General features: G+C 54.0%; 1 protein-coding gene across 1 annotated transcript; it reads left to right on the forward strand.

The window, feature by feature from the left end:
- The first annotated feature begins 3618 nt into the window (after positions 1 to 3618).
- Positions 3619 to 11838, forward strand: LOC132249851 (rheacalcin-1-like). The gene is made up of 4 exons (XM_059725509.1): positions 3619 to 3711; positions 8036 to 8176; positions 11007 to 11121; positions 11609 to 11838. The coding sequence occupies exons 1-4, from the start codon at positions 3619 to 3621 to the stop codon at positions 11674 to 11676; spliced, it is 417 nt and encodes a 138-aa protein (XP_059581492.1). The 3' UTR covers positions 11677 to 11838.
- Positions 11839 to 21543: the final 9705 nt, after the last annotated feature.

Below are 21543 nucleotides of genomic sequence, written 5' to 3' on the forward strand. Positions count from 1 at the left end.
CACGAAGACCCTGTGGTTTCCCAGACCCCTCGTGGGCCCGCTCTGCAATGGGTGCTTCAGGGCCAAGCTAGCCTTATGGGCTATGTGTGGCTCCAGCCACCCCTGTACCATGCCCCAAGCCTCGCAGATGTGTCTGGCGTTGTTAGGTCACTCTCTCACCGTGCCCTCTCTAGCACTCGGGCTCTCCGCAGTCCCGTCTCTCTCTCTCTCTTTCTGCGCCCTCCTCTCAGGGCCTTCTCAGTAATGCTGCCCTCCTCTTAGGGCCTTCTCAGGTCAACACCCCCTCTCAGGTGCTCGGGCTCTCCATGGCCCTGTCTCTCTCCCTGCCCCTTCTCAGGGCCTTCTCAGTCATGCCGCCCTCTCTTGGGGCTCTTCCACAATGCTGCCCTCTCCCTGGGCCTTCCCACGTGCTGCCCTTCTCTGGGGCCTTCTCAGTACTGCCACCACCCTCCTCTGGGGCCTTCTCAGTACTGCCGCCCTCTCTCCAGGGCCATCTCAGTACTTCTGCCCCCTTCTCCGGGGCTCAATGCAATGCCACCCCCCTCTCCGGGCTGGGGTCTGTGCACCCCAAATGCTGTGCCCTCACTGGCGCTGGGGTCCCCACACCACTGTGAGTTCCCTATGAGGCCTCCTCCAACCCCTAATAGCCTCACCTAAACCACCGGTATAACAAATAGAACACAAACACAAGTCCCTTGGCTATAACATAAACACAAGCCACCCGGCCATAACAACATTCAATCCTACCAGGGATCCTTTATCTCTCAGCAGTATCAGAGGCAACTCCTTCATCCGGCCTCTCCTTTGTAACATGGCTGAGAGCTCACTCCTCCTTGGCTGCTGGCAGAACTGCCTCTGGCCTCAGTTCCTTGGATATATAAGGGAGCCAGGCCCTGCCCCTTTCAATCAGCTGACCACTGGCAGGTACGATCTCTTGCTCCCTCCAGTTGTCCTGGCAACCAACAGCTGGGCTCCTTATTCATGGCTAGGGTTCTTTCCCTAGCAGTTTTCTCCTCTTTAGGAGCAGAGCACCTAAGTGCTCTGCGACAGTCGGGGGAAGAAAGGTAAGAAAGATTTATTGACTTAACAAAAACACAGCTATGCATAGTAACAAAACAAAGAATGACAGACAAAAGCAATTCGCGTCGGCAACTTATCAGCACTCCCCTCTGATGCCTGATACACAGCAGGCTTCTCTTTCTACAAAGTTCAGCGAAGTCAGGCGTCCCTGAACAGCACTGTCCAAAGGGATACCGGGAAAGGACCCTGGAATACAGTTCTTGGGCTCTTTGAGGTCCATGGGCCCACTGAGCCAGGCAACAGCTAACTAATCCTTTTCACAGAGCTGTATCTTCCTTCTGAAGGGTTTCCAGATATTTTAGCCAATTTAAAGCTTCTGAATGGTTTTGATAATGTACAACCACTCAGATTCCTTTTACTTTAAGTGTCCTTAGACTGACCAGTTAGCACTACAAGCCTTGCATTCCTTTGATAAGGTAATTTTAACTATGCCACAAGGCCTTACTACTTCAAGGCTTTGCTAAATTTACTAGGCCTTACTTTACACAAGGCCTCACAACATCTTAATCTTTAATTAGGCTTTTAGCAACAACATATAGCTTAATATCTAAACAATTACAGAAAAACACTTAGTTTAATTTTCATAAAACCTTCAGCAAGCACCTTTATCACACAGACATAATTTCAGTTGTCACATCCCCTGTGCCGTGTTCCCCACAGATTTTAACCTAGAGGGTCTCCAGTCATCCACCCTGGGTGCAATGTCAGCTTGCAGGGATGGGTAGCTCTGCTTGACATAGAGAGATACACCCCTGCCCCTTCTGTCCACTCGAACTCTCCTGTACAGGGTATAGTCATCTATATCTATGGTCCAATCATAGATGGAGTCCCACCAGGTCTACATTATCCCTATGCAATCGTAATTGTTTATGTTAAGCAGGAGGACAAGTTCCTACTGTTTATTCCCCAAGCTTCTGGTATTGGTGTATGTGGCGGGCCAATAGGGGGCGCTCTTGCGTTGTGCCGCCCACCTCCCTGCGCCCGACCACCTTCCAGGCTCCGAGTGCCTCCCTTGGGGTATCTCCCGTCCGGCCGACCCCTTCCCTGGAGCACACCCGCTAGCCTGGGGTTCCCGCTGCCTACATCCAAGGCTCTGGACTCACTTCTGGCTCTGCGCACCTTGGAGAACGCAGGCCTGATCGTCCAATAGGTACTAGACCCAATACCAGCACTTGGGGCACTTCCCCAAGTCAGGGGTTATTTAGGATAGTCTCCCTTAGTCCACAGACCTAAGGGGCCTCCTTGGCATAATTTAGACCCACCCCTCAATAAGTCTCCCACACCAATCACAAGGAGAACTTTATTGATTACAGGGGGTAGGGCAGAAACAGGGTAAAAGGTAGAGCAGTATCATAGAAATATTACAGGAATATCAAAGGAATCCCATAGAGCAAACCAGGGTGGCTGAGGTAGCTGTTTAAACACGCATCTGAGTTACTGAAGCTAAATATCTCATCGGATCTCTAGTAGCTTACTCACTCACATCTTCCAGAGGCAGTTGTTGTAACCTCTGGAGGCAGGACACTCTTGGAGCATATGGTGATGAGGAGAGGGTCAGGTTCAGATTCACCTGGATGACCGCATGGCTAATGGCAGCATTCTTCCTGGACGGGGCCCTTAAATAACCTCTCTGACCTCAGCAGCCCGGTCCAATCGAAGCTGCCGATACAGGCCACAAACCGTCCAATCTCCCAAAGCATCCCTGGCTACCTGGGCCCGCGCAGGGCCGGGCCTTTCCCCCCTGCCCAGGTGACCAGAGCATCACTTCCCAGGCACCAGGCTTTTGTCATGCAGACCAGGTGGGAGATCCCCGCCCTGAGGGATTCAACACCAGCCTCCCAGGCTGGCTGAGACAGGTCTCTGGAGAGGGGCACCGACGGTGGCATTTCTGACACAGTGTAAAGGCAGGAAAGTGTCCCCTTGGGGGCCCTTGCCTTGCCTACAGCTCATTCCAGGCCTGGTGCAGGGGTGGGCTCCCTTAAGTGCCTTGGCCTGCTGGCTTTGCAGAGGTTGCTCAGCAGGCCAGCAGTGGCGATAATCCCCCCATCCCCCAGTGGGCTTAGTTTAAATCCCAGTGGAGCAGGTCAGCCAGTCTGGCTGAGAAGAGTCTCCTCCCCAGCAGAAGGAGGTGGATGCCATCCCTTCCCAGCAGCTAGCTGCCTCTCTCATCAATTTGTACCATTTCCTTTTGACGCCCTTTGGGCGTTGGCCAGTGGAGAACTGGGAGAAGAGAATCTGGAGAAGGAGACAGTTCTTGGACATCTGGATGCAGTGGCCCATCCATCGGAGTTGATTTCTGAAGAACAAGGCTTCGATGCTGGTGGACACAAATTCATGGCGGATGCTCACCCTAGTCCAGCAGTCCTCCCAGTTGATCCCCAGGATTTGACACTAACACTGCTGGTGAAAGCTTTCAAGGGTCTTAATGTGGCATCGGTAGATGGTCCTGGCTTCATGGCAGTAGAGGAGGGTGGTCACCACGACAGCCTTGTAAACCAGGACCTTCGTCAACTTCTGAAGGTCTCTATTTTTGAAGACATGTTGTCGCAGCTTGAAGATGGTGGCACTGGTGCAGTTGACCCGGTGCTGAACTTCATCAATGGTAGCCCATTCAGAGAGGTGGCTGCCAAGGTACAGAACGTGCTCCACGTACTCCAGAGCCTGAAACAGCTACCAGTTCAAGCAATGCTCAGTGTTGCATTTAGTCCCTGTTTGCTGGTGTAAACACAACAGCACATGAGCTTGTACCTCAGCCCCGCTCTGCAGTTACAATGCTGCAGTCACTGTCCCTCCCCTGTGAAGGGTGCTGGACACAGGTGGGGAACAGTTCCTTTTGGGTATTTGCTGGCGGGGGAGGCACGGGCTGAGGATGCCTGGCCCTGAGGATCACACTGAGCAAACCCTTGCCATCAGTCCCCAAGCTCGGGGACATCCTTTGAGCCTCCAGCCCTTTTGATGTTCACCCTGCAGTGATAATGCAAAGGGGATTCTGCTGTGCAGCTGCAAGATGAGCTGGGGCATAAATAGGATGCCTGTTATAGACCGAGATCACTGATATTGCAGATAGGGATGATAAGGAGGATGAGTAAACTAGAGGCCTATAACACTGGGACGGTGTCCCAGGCAGATCAAACAGTCCACAGAGAGCAGAAAAAGGTCGGTAAATGTTTGTTCAGGATGTGATCGTGGCAGAAACTTCTCAGCACCAGGATGTGAGAGCTTCTGACCTCCGGTTTGGAAGCTGCTCTGGTCTTGAGCGACGTGATGGTGGCACAGCAGAGGAGGCTCTGCCTAGAGGCATCTATAGCTCAGCTTCTGCTTCAGGCAGGATTTGGCCTCTCTCTATCATCCAGATCAGTCTGAATGAGGAGGTGATGTCAGAGTGATGACACGAGCCAAGACAAGGATTGGAACATTTGATGTCACGGGTTAGGGAGGTGATAAGTCACCTTCCCACTGTACCCCAGGAACCGCGGCCGGCCTGAGTCAGTGCTCGACGTGTGCATGAGACAGTGACTCCTCCAAGAGCCGTGGGCCTGCGGCGCCACCTGCTCCCGGCTGTTGCTGCAGAGCTGCTGTCGGGGTTGAGTTGTGAGCAGAAACCCCAGAGCAGAAGCAGCACCCGCCAGCAGCAGCCAACGCCTGTCCAGGAAAGCGAGTGTGTCATGTGGACACAGATGTCAGAGCCCCCTGCCCCCAGACCCGTGCATGAGTCAGTTTAAATCCAGTGTGGGGGATTCACTCACAGACCCCAGTGACAGCAGAGTGGTGGTTGGTGCTGAGCAGCATGGCTCGGGGTCCCGTCCCATTCAGGACAGCAGAGTCCAAAGACAAGAGCTTCAGGAAGAGGAAGCACTGAGCTGAGCTCTCCCCAGGCTCCAAAGCAGAGGTGCCTTCGCTAAATCAGGAGTAAGGGCTGGGCAGCCCCTCAGAGCCACCTGCTCTACCGCACTGACATGAGGAGCTAGGACACCTGCACCAGGGGTGTTTAACACATGGCCCACAGGGTGATCCAGTCCACAGGGACACTCGGTGCAGCTGGTGGGGCTGCTGCCAGGCCACCAAAAGTGGGGTCCAGAATTTGGGGACCTTTGGTCTGACTGGCCAAACTGGCAAGCTTGGCTTGTTGCTGCTGCTTGTGGACTTCTCCTTCAGTCCCCTGCTTCTGCCTGTGGACCCGTGACCCTGGAGCCCTCAACGCCTCCAGAGCCCTCAGCGCTGCTGCCATTGCTGGACCCCTGCTGCCCCCCTACATGAGCCACAGCACCCATGCCCTGAGCTGGATTTGGTCTGAGAAGGGCTCTGCAGTCTGTATCTGGCCAATAGCCTCAATTGAGTCAGCCACCCCAACCTAGACCATCCCTGACCCTTTCTCTGCTGAAGGGGATTCCTCACCGTCCTTGGTGGCCCGGTCCAGGGCTTAGCACTCCTAAAACTGTGTAGGATCATGGGAAAGTAGGACTGTAAAGAACCTCATAAGGTCACATCTAGTCTCTTGGTCTTTCAGCCTTTCCTCATCAGTCTTGTCTCCCAAGTCCCCCAGCCATTTGTGTCACTCTGCGTTGGACTCTTTCCAAACTGCCCATAACCCGGTGAGGACAAAGACCCACTGAAAGAGATTGGGGGGGATTGCAAAGGGTCTTGCCAGGCCTGTGGATCCCATCCCATCTCTACTACTCAATGCCTCCTCCCCATGAGACAGCAGCTTCTGGCCCCTGGCCGGGCCCAGGGACCTGCTCCCATCTGAAGTGAACCCCTGGATGGAAACCAGCTGCTGCCGCCCAGCCCAGGAGAGACGGCAGTGATGCAGAGGGAGGAGAAAGGTCTGGCTGGCCTCACAGATGGTAAGGATGGGCCCTGTATCCAGCACCTTTGCCTTTGATCTCTGTCAGCAAAGGACACCAGATGGCCCTGCCCAGCCCAAATGGCAGGTGGTCGCAGACTCACTTCTCACCCCGCCTGCTCCATCCTGCACTTGCCATCTGGGATGAGCTGATTGATCAGCTCCTAACCCCATCCCGTCCCTACCCCCACACTGCCAGAGGATCTATAAATGCCGGCACGGCCCATGTCCTGCACAGACTGAACTCCGCTCCGCTCTGCCCCGGACCAGCCACCCAGACACACAGAGGTGAGTCCCTGGCCTCCCTGGTGCTCCCTTCTCTGGTGGGTGCTGGGGGCAGCTGGTGGTTGTGCCCAGCTCCACGGCACATCCCTGTCACCCCTCGTGTGTTCTCCGCAGGGAAGAGAGAAGATGGGACCAGTCACCTATGCCAGCCTCTGCCTCCTCGGCTGCCTGATGCTGGGCCCCTTGCTGGCACGTGAGTCCCTGCCACCCGCTGAGCTGTGGCTCTGGGAGAAATGGGTCTGTTTGATCTGCGCTCCGTGAGTTGCTCTCCTAGGTCCTGCTGCCAGGGTCGCTGTGCTGGGGATGGGCACAGGTATCCAGGCTGGTATCTCTGCCATGCACCGGCCCTGGTACCTCTGCCATGCTGCCCTGACCCCCAGCCTGCTGCCACCCCAGGGCCAGCTCACCCCAGGCCCAGTCTGAGGGACAAGGGGGTCAGACATACACTGCACTCCTGGAGCTGAATCTCAGTTTGCACTACTGAGGTGGGAGAGGGGGATGCAGCATCAGTCACGGCTACGATGGGGGTGTCATGAGGAGCAAGGCTGAGGCAGGGGCCAGGGCTGCTCTGTGCATCGCTCTTGCATGAGGCCCCCCAACTCCAGCCCCACAGAGCTGTGCAACTCCTCTTTGTGGCCCCCAGTTCCCACCCTCCCCAGTCACCTTCTCTCCTCCTGCCCTGCCCTTTTCTCCAGGAGCCATTTCCCCTGCTCCTGCTCATCTCCATCTCCAGGCCTTACTAATGACCTGTCACCTCCCCAGGGCTCCCCTGCTCCCCCTCTGCCCCTCTTTCCCCTCCCAGCCAAAGCTTTGGGCCCAAACTCTAGCAGGATGCAGGGGAACATGGAGTTTCCACCCATAGGAAGCAAAGTTCAGGTCCCAGCAATCATTCACCCAAAGTGCCCAAGGTCGCCAAGAAACAGCCACTAACCCTGGTGTCTTCCTGTGCCTCCGCACCCCGTCACCCTCTGTCTGGGCAGGGGCCCAAGCCACAGGCTGTCCTGCAGGCTGGACACCTCACAATGGAAACTGCTATGAATACTTCCGACGGAGGATGGCTTGGAGACACGCAGAGGTGAGCAGCTCTTCTGAAGGCCTGGGGCAGGGCTGCAAAGTGCCTGGGCTGTGGGGAGAGCACGGGGGAGCAGTCAGGGTGCACCCCAGGATGCTGCGCCAGCAGTGTGTGGGCTGCTGCTTGCTCACCCGGCAGGGTGTGGGGCTGGCTGGGGGAGGATGGCGGAGCCTCTTGTGCCTCTGCCAGGTTATCTGGGAGTGGCTACCAGATAAAAGGGGCCTGAATCACCTTTTTCTCCTCTTTGCACTCTGGTGAAGGAGCAAAGAGGCCTGGAGAGGGCCAAGGCAAAAGCCTTCTGCCCCTCCATTTAGTCTCCATGGCCCCTGAGCTGCCTTTCCCAGGGCACGGTGCATCCCCGTGTGGGACCACATCCCATCCTCTCCGCCCAACCCCATGGTGCTAAGGATGAACTGAAAGAGAAAAAGACACTGGTCGGTGGAGTGCGGGGTCCCAGCTCAGGTCAAGGTGGGGTTTCTGTCCAGGTGAAGGAACAAAGTCCCCGTGAGGTTGGAGCAATGCTCGGTGCTGCAGACGCAGAGCGGTTCTCACGTGAGGGCTTTGTTGAAGTGTGGGCCATGTGCAAGGGAAAGGTGGATGGGGGTGGAGGCAGGGACAAGTGGGGGCTCTGTCCCTTCCAGCCCCGGTGGCTCTGCGGTTGTGCAGGGAAGCAGGGCGACAGGCTGATGTCTGGCACCTTGTGCTGCTCAGTGCAGAGGGCACTTAGGAGGTAACCAGCCTCGTCCTCACCACAGGATCAGTGCCAGAGCTTCGGTGCAAAGTCCCACCTCGCCTCTATCCACAATCCGGAGGAGCAGAGAGTCATTGCCAACCTCATTGCCCGTGCTCACGGCTATGACGATGAAGTCTGGATTGGACTCCACATTGCTGGACGGGTGAGTGTGCACCCTGCTATCCCAGACCCCACACCTGTGCTCATCGCAGTCTGTGGGTTTCATGATTTCATAGTTTCTAGGGTCGGAAGGGACCTAAATAGACCATCAAAACTGACCCTCTGCCCTGGGCAGGAACAAGTGCTGGGATCATAACACCCCAGCCAGATATCTATGCAACCTCCTCTTGAAGACCCTCAAGGGACGGGAGAGCACCACCTCCCTTGGGAGCCCATTGCAGAGCCTGGCAGCCCTAACTGTAAAGTAATGCCTCCTGATATCAATCCTGAACCTACTCTCAATCAATCTGTGGTCACTGTTCCTTGTTATCCCACGTGGTGCCCGGGGGAACAGAGCCTCACTTATTTTCTGCTGGTTCCCCCTGGTGAGTTTATAGATGACCACCAGATCCCTTCTCAGCCTTCTCTTGTGGAGGCTGAACAGGTTCCCGTCCTTTAGCCTCTCCTCGTAGGGCCTGCCCTGCTGCCCCTGATCATGTGGGTGGCCCTCCTCTGGACCCTCTCCATGCTGTCCACATCCTTCCTGATGTGCGGCGCCCAGACCTGGACACAGTACTCCAACTGTGGCCTGACCAATGATGCATAGAAGGCAAGGGTCACCTCCCAGGACCTGCTTGTGATGCATCTGTAGGTGCACAACAAGGTGCAGTTAACCTTCCTGACAACTTCCTCGCATTGGCAGCTCATTTCCATCCTGGAGTGAACAATGACTCCAAGATCCCTTTCAGCCACCACGTTGGTGAGATGGGTGTTCCCCAGTTTATAGGGGTGTTCCTGGCTCCTTACCCCTGGATGCAGCACCTTGCACTTGTCTGCACTGCACTCCATCCTATTCTCATCCGCCACCTCTGCAACCTGTCTAGATCTAGCTGGATTCTGTCCCTCCCCTCCAGCGTGCCCACCTCACCCCACATCTTCGTGTCATCAGCTAATTTGGACAGTGTGCTTTCCACACCCACCTCCAAGTCACCGGTGAAGATGTTGAACACTGCAGGCACAAGGATTGAGCCCTGCGGGACTCCACTGATCACATCCCTCCAGGTCAAAAATGACCCATCCACCACCACTCTCTGGGTGTGACCCTCCAGCCAATTGGTGACCCATCTGAGTGTGTAGGTACTAATGTAGCAGTTGCAGCGTTTTTAAAATGAGTTTGGAGTGAGACACAATGTCAAAGGCCTTTTTGAAGTCCAGGTAGACAACATCCACCTCAGCACCCACATCCAGGGACTTGGTGACCTGGTCGTAAAAGGAAACCAGGTTAGTCAGGCAGGACCTGCACTCAGTGAACCTGTGCTGATTGCCCCCAAGCGTTACCTCCCATGTGGGCCCCCACAGATGTGCTCCTGGATAATTTCCTCAAAGGTCTTCCCAAGGACTGAGGTGAGACTAACTAGCCTGTAATTGCTGGGGTCCTCTTTTCTCTCCTTCTTGTAAACGGGGACCGCATTGGCCCTTTTCCAGTAGTCTAGGACCTGACCAGAGCACCAGAAGTGCTCATAGAGCTGTGCCAGGGCCCTGCTATGACTCTCGCCACTTCCCTCAGTACCCTCAGATGAAGAGCATCTTTATCTGCTGATTTAAACATGTCCAGCCCCTCCATGAGTTCCCTAACTAAGTCATCCTTGACCCTAGCCATGGCGTTGTGTGCCTTGATCCTGTCCGTAATCCTAGTGGGGGAGTTGTCCCTGCCCCTGCTCAGAAATATGGAGGCAAAGAACTCGTTAAAGAGGTCAGCTTTTTCCTTTGCCTCAATCACCAGATTGCCGAGCCTGTTCTGCAGGGGCCCACGTTACCCGGTGCCCTCTTCTTACTCCCTATGTATTTGAAAAAGGACTTTTTGTTATCCCTAATTCTGGTCACTGGTCCTAGCTTCATCTCTGCCTTGGCCTGCCTACCCACCTCCCTGCAGTCCCGAGCAATGGGGGTGTAATCCTCCTTGGTGATAGTCCCTTGCTTCCACTGTTTGTACGCCCCCTTTTTTGCCTTCAGGCCCTCCTGGATGCCCTTATTGAGCCAAGGGGGCTTTGTAGCACTCTTGTCCCCTTTGGCTTGCATTGGGACTGAGTCCCTCTGAGCTCGGAGGATCGTCTCCTTGAGGAACAACCACCCGTCCTGGACTCCCATCTCACTGAGGCTCTGAGTCCCCAATGTCTCTCTGACTGATCTCCTTAAATCATTGAAGTCGGCCCTCCTGAAGTCAAGGACTTTTGCCTTGCTGCTTGCTTTCACCACCCTGCACCGGACAGTAAATTCCAGCAGACGATGATCACTAATGCCTAGGAAGTCAAGCAACCGCAGACCCCTCACCAGGTCATTGCCTGTGGCAAGGAGCAAGTGCAGCAAGGCATATCTTCTGGTGGGACTGTGCACCTTCTGGGTTAGATGGAGGTCATGTATGCAGGCTAGGAACCTACATTAGCGGTCAGACCTGGCTGACTGATCCTCCCAGCTGATGTCCAGGTAGATTAGGTCACCCATGACAAGCACAGCCTGGCTCAGTTCACCAGTCTGGTACAAGTGGACCCACACGCTGCCTCCTACACGTCCTTCTGATGCCTGGTGATGGGCACCCATTCAGCAGGGCCCCTCTCTGTGCCCTGTGCTGACCCCAGCTCTGGTGTGAAATCCTCCCACCTGGTCCAGCCTGCCCCTGCCCTTTAATGTCTGTTGCTCTATGCAGCTGGGCCAGTGGCTACGAGTCAGTGGCCCAGAGCACAGGTCTCATAGCTCTTGGTCGGGTCCATAGGGAGGCGTGGAGCCCTAGTCTGCACATGACACATGTCTCTGTTCTCCTCTTCCTTCATCTGCAGAGTGACAACTGGGCATGGGTCGATGGCTCCCCCACGGTCCATGAGGCCTGGCACAAGTACAGGAGACGTTACTCTTGGAAGGGGGAGAACTGCGCAGCCCTGGAAGACGACGCAGGTGAGCAGGAGACTCAGAGCCAGGTGCCCGGATGATGGAGGCAGCCAGCACACCTGCAATCCTTCCCCTGAGCTGGTCCCAGCGCTGTGGGGCAGCCCCTGCCCTGCTCCCCTCTGGGTCTGTGGGGGTTGGTGTTCAAGTCCCAGGGCAGGAGCGCGGTGCCCAGTTACAGCAGCTGGCACCACTAGTTCCCACAGGCAGGGTCATCCCCTCTGACTGGGAGCTGATCCTGCCGGCCCCAGGATGGGAGATGGGCCAAGCAGGCCCCGAAAAGCGGGAGGCTGAGGGGTGCCTGGGAAGCATCTGTGTGGGACGAGGGGCCATTATCATCCAAGCTGTCCTGGTGGCTCTTCCCAACCTCTTCCTCAGCCCCAGAAGAGCAGTGGGATCTCCCAAGGGGCATGGACGGGGGAGGGAGTGGGCGTCATGGGGGCAGGGATGGCCCAGCCTGCCCAACCCCAGGGATCCCTCCTGCTTTTCCTCCTAGGTTACATGACCTGGGACAAGGACTCCTGCTATGACAGAAACGCCTTCGTCTGCAAGCTCACGCTGTAGCGGAGCAACTTGTCCCTGCTCAGGACGGCTGGGAGAGCGCACGCTGGGCCCTTCTGCTCCTTAGAGGGGCTGTATCCGCTGTCTCCAGCTGATGTGTCCCCTCTCCCAGTGCATCCTCTTGTGAACTCCTGAATCCATCACCTTCTCCTCTGCCCCTTCTCTGTGTGGTGAGGGACTCCCTCTCCCTCTGTTTCCCCCTCATCTGTGCACTCTGCAGTGATAATAAACTTTTCCTTGAGCATTCAGAAACATGGGCATCTTTGCCTGAGTCCTGTCTCTGCCATGAAAAGCACCATATGTGCTCCTGGCCATGCCGGATCACCCTCATCCAGCCCCTTTGGAGAGAGGGTAGTGACCACACCTGGAGTTCAGGCATCTTGGTTATCATACAGGGCACTGGTTCCATCCAGCTCTGTGTATCAGTCCTGAGCCACTGTACATCGGTGCCTCTGTGCCATCATCTCCTGTTCCCTCTCACCTCAGCCCTGTGTGCCCCAAGGGTAGACCCCTCAGACCATGGGCGATGGGCCATACACATCTTATATGGCAGAAGTATGCAACCCAGGTACACCCAAGGGTGTGCCCTATTCTCAGTTGGATGGGATGGGTAGGCAGGAGGGGTGCTGTGAAAGGGATGCCAGATTTTCAAGCGGATTCCTCTTTCCTCTATAGAGTTCGCCCAGGCCCAAACTTCTTAACTGTATACAATTTACTGAGTTACCAACATTTATATATAAGCTTCTTTAAGATAGATATAATTACAGATATAGATACAAATATACATAGAAAGGTCTGTTAGAGAGAGGACATCTTCCCTAGGGAGGGCATTTGGGTAAGTCCCCGTGTCCCAGGCCAAGAAGAGGGGTGGATCCCAGGACAGTCAATTCAGCAAGTTTATACCACAAATGGGTTAGGTAATGAAGACAGTCTTACAGAGCCCATCATATAGCATTAATACACCCAACTATTGATAACAACAACAATAACAATAGATACCGAATAGGAAACATAACTATACCACTTATTAAATGCACCAACCACTTGGTCTTTCAAATGGGATAGGGTCTTCTCCCCTAGACCCCCCAGGGGTTCACACAACCCTCTCCGGTGTATATAAGGGTTTTCTTCCCCTCTGACCCCAGAAAGCAGAGGGTGTGCGGGGCCTTGCCCTTGCCCCCTCCCCCCAAGGTCCTGTGCCCGGGGGCACCTCCCATGCTGGACTTGGGTTCCCAGTAACTCATAGTCCTTCCTCTGGGGGCTGTCCATGTGTCCTCTGGGTCCCACACCGTCTCAGGCCTCCTGGAGCCATTGGCCTTGAGTTGAGGGTCCTTCCCTCTGGGCCCTGGGCCCCATGCTGGGCACCCAGGGAGCTCCTATGGGAGCCGAGCCCTCACTGGTTCTGATTACCAGCCTCATGCCAGGGGATCTTCCCCTTCCTGGGCCCTGCTCTGGGCACTGGGGCTCTTTTAGTTTAATGTGGAACCACACTGCAGTGCTCCAGTATTGCCCCATGGGGTCAGGCCAACTCTCAGGAGCTCAATATTGTACTGTTAGATGGGAGGGTGTGACACAATTGCACATATACAAACACACGTCAATTGGGTGCACACACACACACACACACACACACACACACACACACACACACACACTACCAATTCAAGCACATCGAAATCAGCCTAGGCACATGCATACCTATCACCAATTCAAGCAGATACTCTATACACCCCAAAAGTTAGACAAAAATAAATTGTCAATACCCACACACTCAGTACACATACAAAAATGACTAATTTGTATATCATGTGTGGCAGAAAGCCACCTTTGTTTCTCCCCCAGAAACTCTGCTCTGTGACAATTTGATAAGGTTGGGCGCAGCAGAGAGACACATCCTTACCCTCTCTCTTTAGGTAACCTGAGCTGGATACATTCCTGAGGGAAGGGGGAAACCTGCTCCCTCTGCCTACATGACTGGCATCACATACCTGGGTGAGGGGCTTCCTTCCTGGTGGGCTAGAGTCTGCCTGGCATCTAGTGATGTATTTCAAATTGGTTGGCTGACAGCCAACAGGTGCTGACATCCATTGGACCCGGTAAATGAGGTCACAAGGGCTATATAAGTTAAGAACTGTCCCGAAGGGGGGAGGCAGCAGCCATGTGGGATACTCAGGAAGAAAGAAGAGCGGTACCATCTGAAACTTGCTCTATCTCTCAAAACTCATGATCAAGGAGCTGCTTGCCTCCAGAGGGAATCTCGAACTGCCTCTGGATGATACTTGTGAGTAAGCTACCTGAGATCCAACTAGATATATAGCTTGCAGTAACTCAGATGCGAGATCAAAGGCTACCCCAGCCTCAGGAGTTTGCTCGATGGGATTTCTCTGATATTGCTCTACCCTGTACCCTAGTCTAACCCTACCCTCTGCAACCAATAAAGTTCTCCTTTGTACCTAGTGTGGGAGACTTATTGAGGGGTGGGTTTAATTATGCCTAGGAGGCCCCTTGGGTCTGCACTGGAGGCTCCGCCCCTGGAGTCTGCCAGACCTGCAAAGTGTAGCTTTCAGTCAGGTCCAAGAGCTCCTCCCTTCCAAGCAGGGGTGGGGCAAGCCCTACCCAGCTGCTACCTGATTGGTGGAAATGTTCCACCAATCCGAAATGTCCTTCTGCAAGCCGGGCTTGCTGGGCAAAACCGCGAGCCCGCCACAAATACAAAAGTCTCCTGGCCCTGGAGCAAGGAGGGGAGACCCTGAGGGGCAGAAGGGAGGGAGGATCCACCCTGGGAATGGGGGCACTGAGGGCAGGACCCAGGACACAGTTTTCCTCCACAGCAGGAGGATTTTGCTGCAGTAAAAAGAGGGGAGACCTCCAGATCCGAGGGGACATAGTGATAGTGTCAATGGGTAATGGCAGATAATTAAGTGATTGGTGGCAAGATCTGAAAACAAGACATTTTCAACACATTGTAAGCACAGATATAACCTAACTGCACAGGGTGTTCGGGGCCTTATGGCCAGATACAGCACTCAGAGAGAGAAAGGGGGAAATCTGAGAGCTTATATCAGTGTTTCACACTGAGACAGAAGAGGTAGAGAGAAATAGTGACCTGCGCAGAAGAGAATTGAAATGTAGGGCTAATTATCAATCATCGTTAGTACACCCGTCCCCTCCTGCTTCAGAGGGAAACAGCTGCCCAGGGTGGGCGGACGACGGACACCATCGTCTCTCCTGTCACGGGCCAGGAGTGGGGCCTGGCTTGACGCGTGCTGCCCCATGAACACAGGAGCCTGGTGCAAGGCCAGGGACCCTGGTAGCATGAGCCCTGCACTGACCCCTACCCCATCTCTGCACAACAGACACGCGCTGATAGTTGCTCCCCCACAGCAGGTGCGCAGCTCCCTGCTCCCCGCGCACCCATGACACACAACTGCCATGGTCAGTGTTTCCACAAAGCCCTGCCTCCCTCCCTGACACCCATGGGATGCTGGGCAAGGCCCTTGCACTGCCCGTCCCTCCCCATGGACCTCCTTGCACAGACCCCGGGCTGGAGACCTGTGGTCTGACCTGGGGAAAGGCAGAGAAGTGCCGGTGGCAGCTGGGTGCAAGGGCAGGTGGCAATGCTGTGCAGGATAACCACTATGCCACGGCCCTCCCTATCCCTCCACATTGCCTTCCTTTTCCTCAAGGCACTGGGCCAGGGGAGCTCCTGGTGCAGCCATGGGAGACACGTGGCCCCTTCCACTTCACAGGCAGGCAGGGCCCACAGGAGACACACACGGGACTGAATGGCAAGGGGAAGTTTATTATCACCGCCCTGTGCTGGGACCATGCAGAGGAGGGGAGGAGAGACACGAGAGCCCAGCAGAGCAAGAGCAGGCAGAGGAGAGTGGGACTGGCATGGATGGGCACAGCAGTGTGGGGAGGGGGCACAGCAGGCAGGTTTGCAGGATGGGTCTCCCTGGAAGAGCTGCCGGATGCATTGCGCTCACAGCCCAGGAGCTGGTGTACTCCTGCAAGAACAAGTGTCACTGTGAACCATTGGGGAGACCCTTTGAATGGGCCTGATGATCCCAGGGCAGGGGCAGCTCTGTCTGGAAATCCCTGTCTGGAAATCAGGCCTCTGCAAAGGCCTCCATGTGGGCTCCTGAAACCACCCATCCGGGGGCAACCTGGGTCCAAGTCCAACCCTGGCTCCTGCTCCCACTCCAGTGCCTCCCCCTGCATCCTTCCTCCCCATGGGCAGGGAGGGCTGCTTTCTCGGGACAAGGGCAGAGGAGCCATGAACGCAGCTGCTTAGAGACTGCTCCAAGCCTGAGGAGCCCCTGGCAGCAACCTCCTGCCCCACCCAGCCTGGAATGGGGCGGGAAGCGGGACCTGCCCATGCAGGAAGGGCAGTGGGGAAGGTGATATGCATTCACACATGGGGAGCTGCCTGCAGGCAAGAGTGTTCATGGCCATTGCAATTACACTGCGATGTCTGGGAGATGAGAGAGTGAGCCTGGGTGACACGGGGCAGGGGAGGGCTGAGCAGAGGTTTCACACCCACAGCAAGCCTCAGTGCAGCCCCACAGCAAGGGCCATGGGATCCAGCCTCACAAGCGAGATGGGCAAACACTATCTCCTGAGGCAGCAGATTCTGCATGTGCGAGGGACATGACACTCCCACCCCTAGGGCCTGGCCATGACAGCAGTGCACAGAAGTTTTCCCACCTGCTTTGAGACGGTACTTGCAGATGAAGGCTCTCTGTCTCTTGCAGTCCATATCGTTCCATTTCTTAAATCCTAGGAGATAACACAGAAATTACAGTGTCGTTGCAAGGAAGCTGCACTGAGATCTGTTCCCTGGACATGGCACCATCCCACAGCAGTGCGCAGCTCCCTTGCTTCGTGTCCAGCTCTGCTTTTCCAGCCGGACGCTGCCAACCCCCAGCCCTCTCTCCAGATGGGCTCAAGGCAGGACACCCCGGGTCTCGCACTGTCTCCTGGCTTCTTCATGCTGGCACACACACATGTAGTGCAGTCAGTGCCTGGCCCCTGCACACACATGCACACACATACCCCATCCAAGCACTGCTCCAGCCATGGCTTCAGCAATCAGGTCCTAGTGACTGGCTTGTTTTCTCTTTGTCTTTTCTTCTTCAGACCTCCCTGCGGTCACAGCTTTGATGGTGGCTTCTCTCTTTCTTTCTCCGTGCAGGAGCTTCCTTTTCTCTTCTATCCAGCCAGAATCGAGGGTGTTTGCACTGGTGTCACCACATGCACTCATCTTCCTGCACAGTCCCAGACCCCTGCACATTTGCACAGATGAAGGCAGTGTAGATATAACTAAATTAGATATATAGCAAGCACAAGCTTTGGTGACCACGAGTTAACTTCTGTGTAGGCTCTGAGATGGCAGCATGGAGCAGGGTAGAAAGTGGAGGACTGATCTGAACACAGAGGTGGGAAAGAGGAGTGAGAGGGAGTGGAGAGGGAAAGTGCTGGGAGAAGCAAACAAGCCACCGACCCACAGACACAGACCAGGTCACGGAAGCTAACCTAGGAGATGGGGTAAGACTTTATAAACCCCGTTTATACCCCACCTAAAACAGTACAGTCTCTGGATGATTTCTTGCTTGGCAATTTCCCATTCAATTGGTGTTGAAAATGTTGATGCCTAAAACAGCTGCCCTGTGGTCAGTGTTGGAGTGCCCAGTGGGGTGGAAGTGACCTGCCATGTGCCTGCATGTATCTGTGTTCCCAGTATCAGAGCAGTGTCCCGTCATTCTTGCAGGCAGAGATCACCCTGTCAGGCTGATGGAGACACTGGCCAGGAACAGTCAGCAGGGGGTGGCAGGTCCGTTGCTGAGAGAGTTACGGGGGACTGACCCTTGGGTGCTGCACTTCTTGTTATTCATTCTGCTGAGGACGTGGCCTGTGTCCATGTCTCTATTCCACAAACACCAGAGTGTGCCCCTACAAATGCCCATGAATGACGTCCTCATACAGAGAAGCTAGTCCAGCTCCCAGGCCCTGGCCATGGTGTGAATCCATATTTTCACAGCTCTACCTGCTCTGCACCCAGGGGCAAGGAGCTCTAGCACAGAGTGGTGAACAGGAGGGCTGTGTGAAATGGCTATGCTTTGCTCCAGTTTTGTATTCAGCATTTCAGAGGGACAGTGATTCATTTCAGTGTTTTGGATCACTGTCCTGTTTTGAGTCAGCTGAATCTATTTCAGAGTTTTGACACTGTTTCAGTGCTTCAGCTGTAAGATCATCCTGCTGTGGATCCAGGGGGGCCTGTGCCCATGAAAGAGCGGGGGGAAGCAATCAGAGAGCTGGGGGAATTGAACTGGGAGCTAGATGTGACTATCAGAGCAGACCTTCCTGCCCTCTTCCCAGCTCCAAAACTCCAAAATTCTCTGAAACATTTCCAAAATGTTTTGGAGCCTTCTGTTTCAATTTGGATTCAGTGTTTTGGATGCCAAAATGGCCCAAAACACCTCTGAAATGAAACAGATGCTGAAATTTTGCACACTACTAGTGAACAGCAGCTGATGAAGGGGCCTGGGTCCTCCCATGTAGCCTTCAGCACCACCTAGTCTAGTCCCTTTTTATGACCAGGTTAAGAAACGCCTGTACACTGGAGGAGGGGTGGATGTCATATACTTAGGCTTCAGGAACGCCTTCGATACGGTATCCCACCCCATACTGGTGAACAAGTTAAGAGGCTGTGACTTGGATGGCTACACAGTCTGGTGGGTGGCAAATTGGATAGAGGGTTGCACCCAGAGAGTCATGGTGGATGGGTCGGTCTCGACCTAGAAAGGTGTGGGCAGTGGGGTCCCGCAGGGCTCGGTCCTTGGACCGATACTCTTTAATGTCTTCATCAGTGACTTGGACGAGGGAGTGAAGCGTACTCTGTCCAAGTTTGCAGATGACACAAAGCTATGGCGAGAAGTGGACACTCCGGAGGGCAGGGAACAGCTGCAGGCAGACCTGGACAGGTTAGACAAGTGGGCAGAACACAACAGGATGCAGTTCAACAAGGAGAAATGCAAAGTGCTGCACCTAGGGAGGAAAAATGTCCAGCACACCTACAGCCTAGGGAATGACCTGCTGGGTGGCATGGAAGCGGAAAGGGATCTTGGAGTCCTAGTGGACTCCAAGATGAACATGAGCCGGCAGTGTGACGAAGCCATCAGAAAAGCCAATGGCACTTTATCGTGCATCAGCAGATGCATGACGAATAGGTCCAAGGAGGTGATACTTCCCCTCTATCGGGCGTTGGTCAGACCGCAGTTGGAGTACTGCGTGCAATTCTGGGCGCCACACTTCAAGAGGGATGCGGATAACCTGGAGAGGGTCCAGAGAAGGGCCACTCGTATGGTCAAGGGCCTGCAGACCAAGCCCTACGAGGAGAGACTAGAGAAACTGGACCTTTTCAGCCTCCGCAAGAGAAGGTTAAGAGGCGACCTTGTGGCCGCCTATAAGTTCATCATGGGGGCACAAATGGGAATTGGTGAACTTTTATTCACCAAGGCGCCCCCGGGGGTTACAAGAAATAATGGCCACAAGCTAGCAGAGAGCAGATTTAGACTGCACATTAGGAAGAACTTCTTCACAGTTTGAGTGGCCAAGGTCTGGAACGGGCTCCCAAGGGAGGTGGTGCTCTCCCCTACCCTGGGGGTCTTCAAGAGGAGGTTAGATGAGTATCTAGCTGGGGTCATCTAGACCCAGCATTCTTTCCTGCCTATGCAGGGGGTCAGACTCGATGATCTATTGAGGTCCCTTCTGACCCCTAACATCTATGAATCTATGAATCTAGTAGCACAGCAGTAACACAGCTGCTCATGGCCATTAGTGCCCTTTCCCAGACCCCAGTCACCCACCCCAGGACAGGTGGTCTCTGTGTGCATCTGCATATTGTCTATGTGTGCACTCACATACATCCTGTCAATTATTGCAGCCCAAGAAAAAGCCTGGGAGAAAGCAGGGTTGTGACAGCTGAAATTATGTCTGTGTGATAAAGGTGCTTGCTGGAGGCTCTATGAAGATGAAACTAAGTTTTTTTTCTGTATTTGTTTAGATACGAAGCTGTACGTTGTTGCTAAGAGCCTAATTAAAGTTTAAGATGTAGTGAGGCCTTGTATAAAGTAAGGCCTAGTAAATTTAGCAAAGCCTTGAAGTAGTCAGGTCCTGTGGCGTAGTTAAAATTACCTTATCAAAGGAATGCAAGGCTTGTACTGCTATTTGGTCAGTCTAAGGACAGCTAAAGTAAAAGGAATCTGAGTGGTTGTACCTTATCAAAAAAATTCAGAAGCTATAAATGAGCAGGAATATTTGGAAACCCTTCAGAAGGAAGATACAGCTCTGTGAAAAGGATTAGTTAGCTGTTGCCTGGATCAGTTGGCCCGTGGACCTCGAAGAGCCCAAGAACTGCATGTCAGGGTCCTTCCCAGTACCCCTTTGGACAGTGTTGTTCAGGGACGTCTGACTTCGCCGAACTTTGTGGAAAGAGAAGCTTGTTGTGTATCAGGCATCAGAGGGGGCTGCCGATAAGTTGCCGACACGAATTGCTTTTGTCTGTCATCGTTTGTTTTGTTACTACGCATAGCTGTGTTTTTGTTAAGTCAATACATCTTTCTTACCTTTCTTCCCCCAACTATACTCTCAACCCCGAGCCCTCCACAGGCAGCTGGGACATAAACTGGTGTCACAAACAGGATTTTGAGGCTCTGGTCCAGAGAGAAGGGTCATAATGGAGGGAGTTGCGTGGGCCCCATTAGTGGCTTTGCTTAAGGAGGTGATGGGGATGGAGAATCCCATGTGGGATAAGGATAGGTTGAGACCTGCCTGGAGTGACCTGGGAACTGGACCCAATCATTGGGCTAGGTTTGCTACTGCTGCCCGGGTTAAGCCCGAGAAGGAGTGCCTGTCATGGCCGCTGGCAACATGCCTGTGGTTAGAGGCCGAAGAGAATGCCCAGCTCCAGGAAGAAGTCACCCCTTAATTCGGATACCTATACAGATTCAATTAAGTAAAAGTGAAAAGTCAATTAATATGCTATTACACACGGGTGCCCAGATTTGCATTTTAGATTCCACAGTTTGGAAGGGGGAGAAAGGAACCCCTTATCAAGTAATTGGAGTCAGAGGCAACAGATGACCAGGACATCTAGTCCAAGCACCCTTCACATTACCTAATGGCTCTAAGGTAACAGCGGCCGCTGTAATGCTTAAAGGGGGACCAAGCTTACTGGGACTTAATGTACTAAGAGGACATTGGTTTGCCCTTGAACAAGAGAACTGGCAGTTTGGGTGCACAGCGCCTCACCGAGAAACAGAAGAAACAGCTGTAACTTGATGTAGCATGATCCCACTAACCCTGCCTCCCATGAAAGGAGTACACAGACCCCAGTATCAAACTCCTCCCAAGGCCACCCAACCTATCAAGTGTATTATAAGTCAGCAGTTAAAAGATGGGACTGTTATCCGAACCCACTCCCCGTATAACAATCCAGTGTGGCCAGTGTGCAAGGCAAATGGAGCGTGGCACTTGACTTTTGACTTTCAAGCTTTGAATGCTAATACTGACCCCTTAACAGCTGCTGTCCCATCACTACCAGCCTTGACAGAAAGCATCCGAGGTTATGGACCTGTGTGGATGGGATCCGTTGATATCAAAGACATGTTTGTTGCTATTCCCATCCACAAGAGCCACTGGCCAGTATTTGCTTTTACGTGAATAGGGCAGCAGTATACCTACACCGTGTTGCCCCAGGGATGGATACAGAGCCCCACCCTGGCTCATGGAGTTTTAGCTACAATAGTTCATAAAGTTCAAGAAAAGTACCCTGACATATGCATGTGGCAGTACATAGATGACGTC

The sequence above is a fragment of the Alligator mississippiensis genome, chromosome 4 (assembly GCF_030867095.1).
Source record: "Alligator mississippiensis isolate rAllMis1 chromosome 4, rAllMis1, whole genome shotgun sequence".
Classification (NCBI taxonomy): domain Eukaryota; kingdom Metazoa; phylum Chordata; order Crocodylia; family Alligatoridae; genus Alligator; species Alligator mississippiensis.

What these genes read in the sequence shown, in the direction of transcription:
- LOC132249851 (XM_059725509.1), top strand. Translation starts at nt 3,619, where the DNA reads ATGTTGTCGCAGCTTGAAGATGGTGGCACTGGTGCAGTTGACCCGGTG. An exon ending in TCAGAGAGGTGGCTGCCAAG is followed by an intron (nt 3,712 to 8,035) that starts GTACAGAACGTG and finishes TCCTCACCACAG; the next exon opens with GATCAGTGCCAGAGCTTCGG. An exon ending in GACTCCACATTGCTGGACGG is followed by an intron (nt 8,177 to 11,006) that starts GTGAGTGTGCAC and finishes CTTCATCTGCAG; the next exon opens with AGTGACAACTGGGCATGGGT.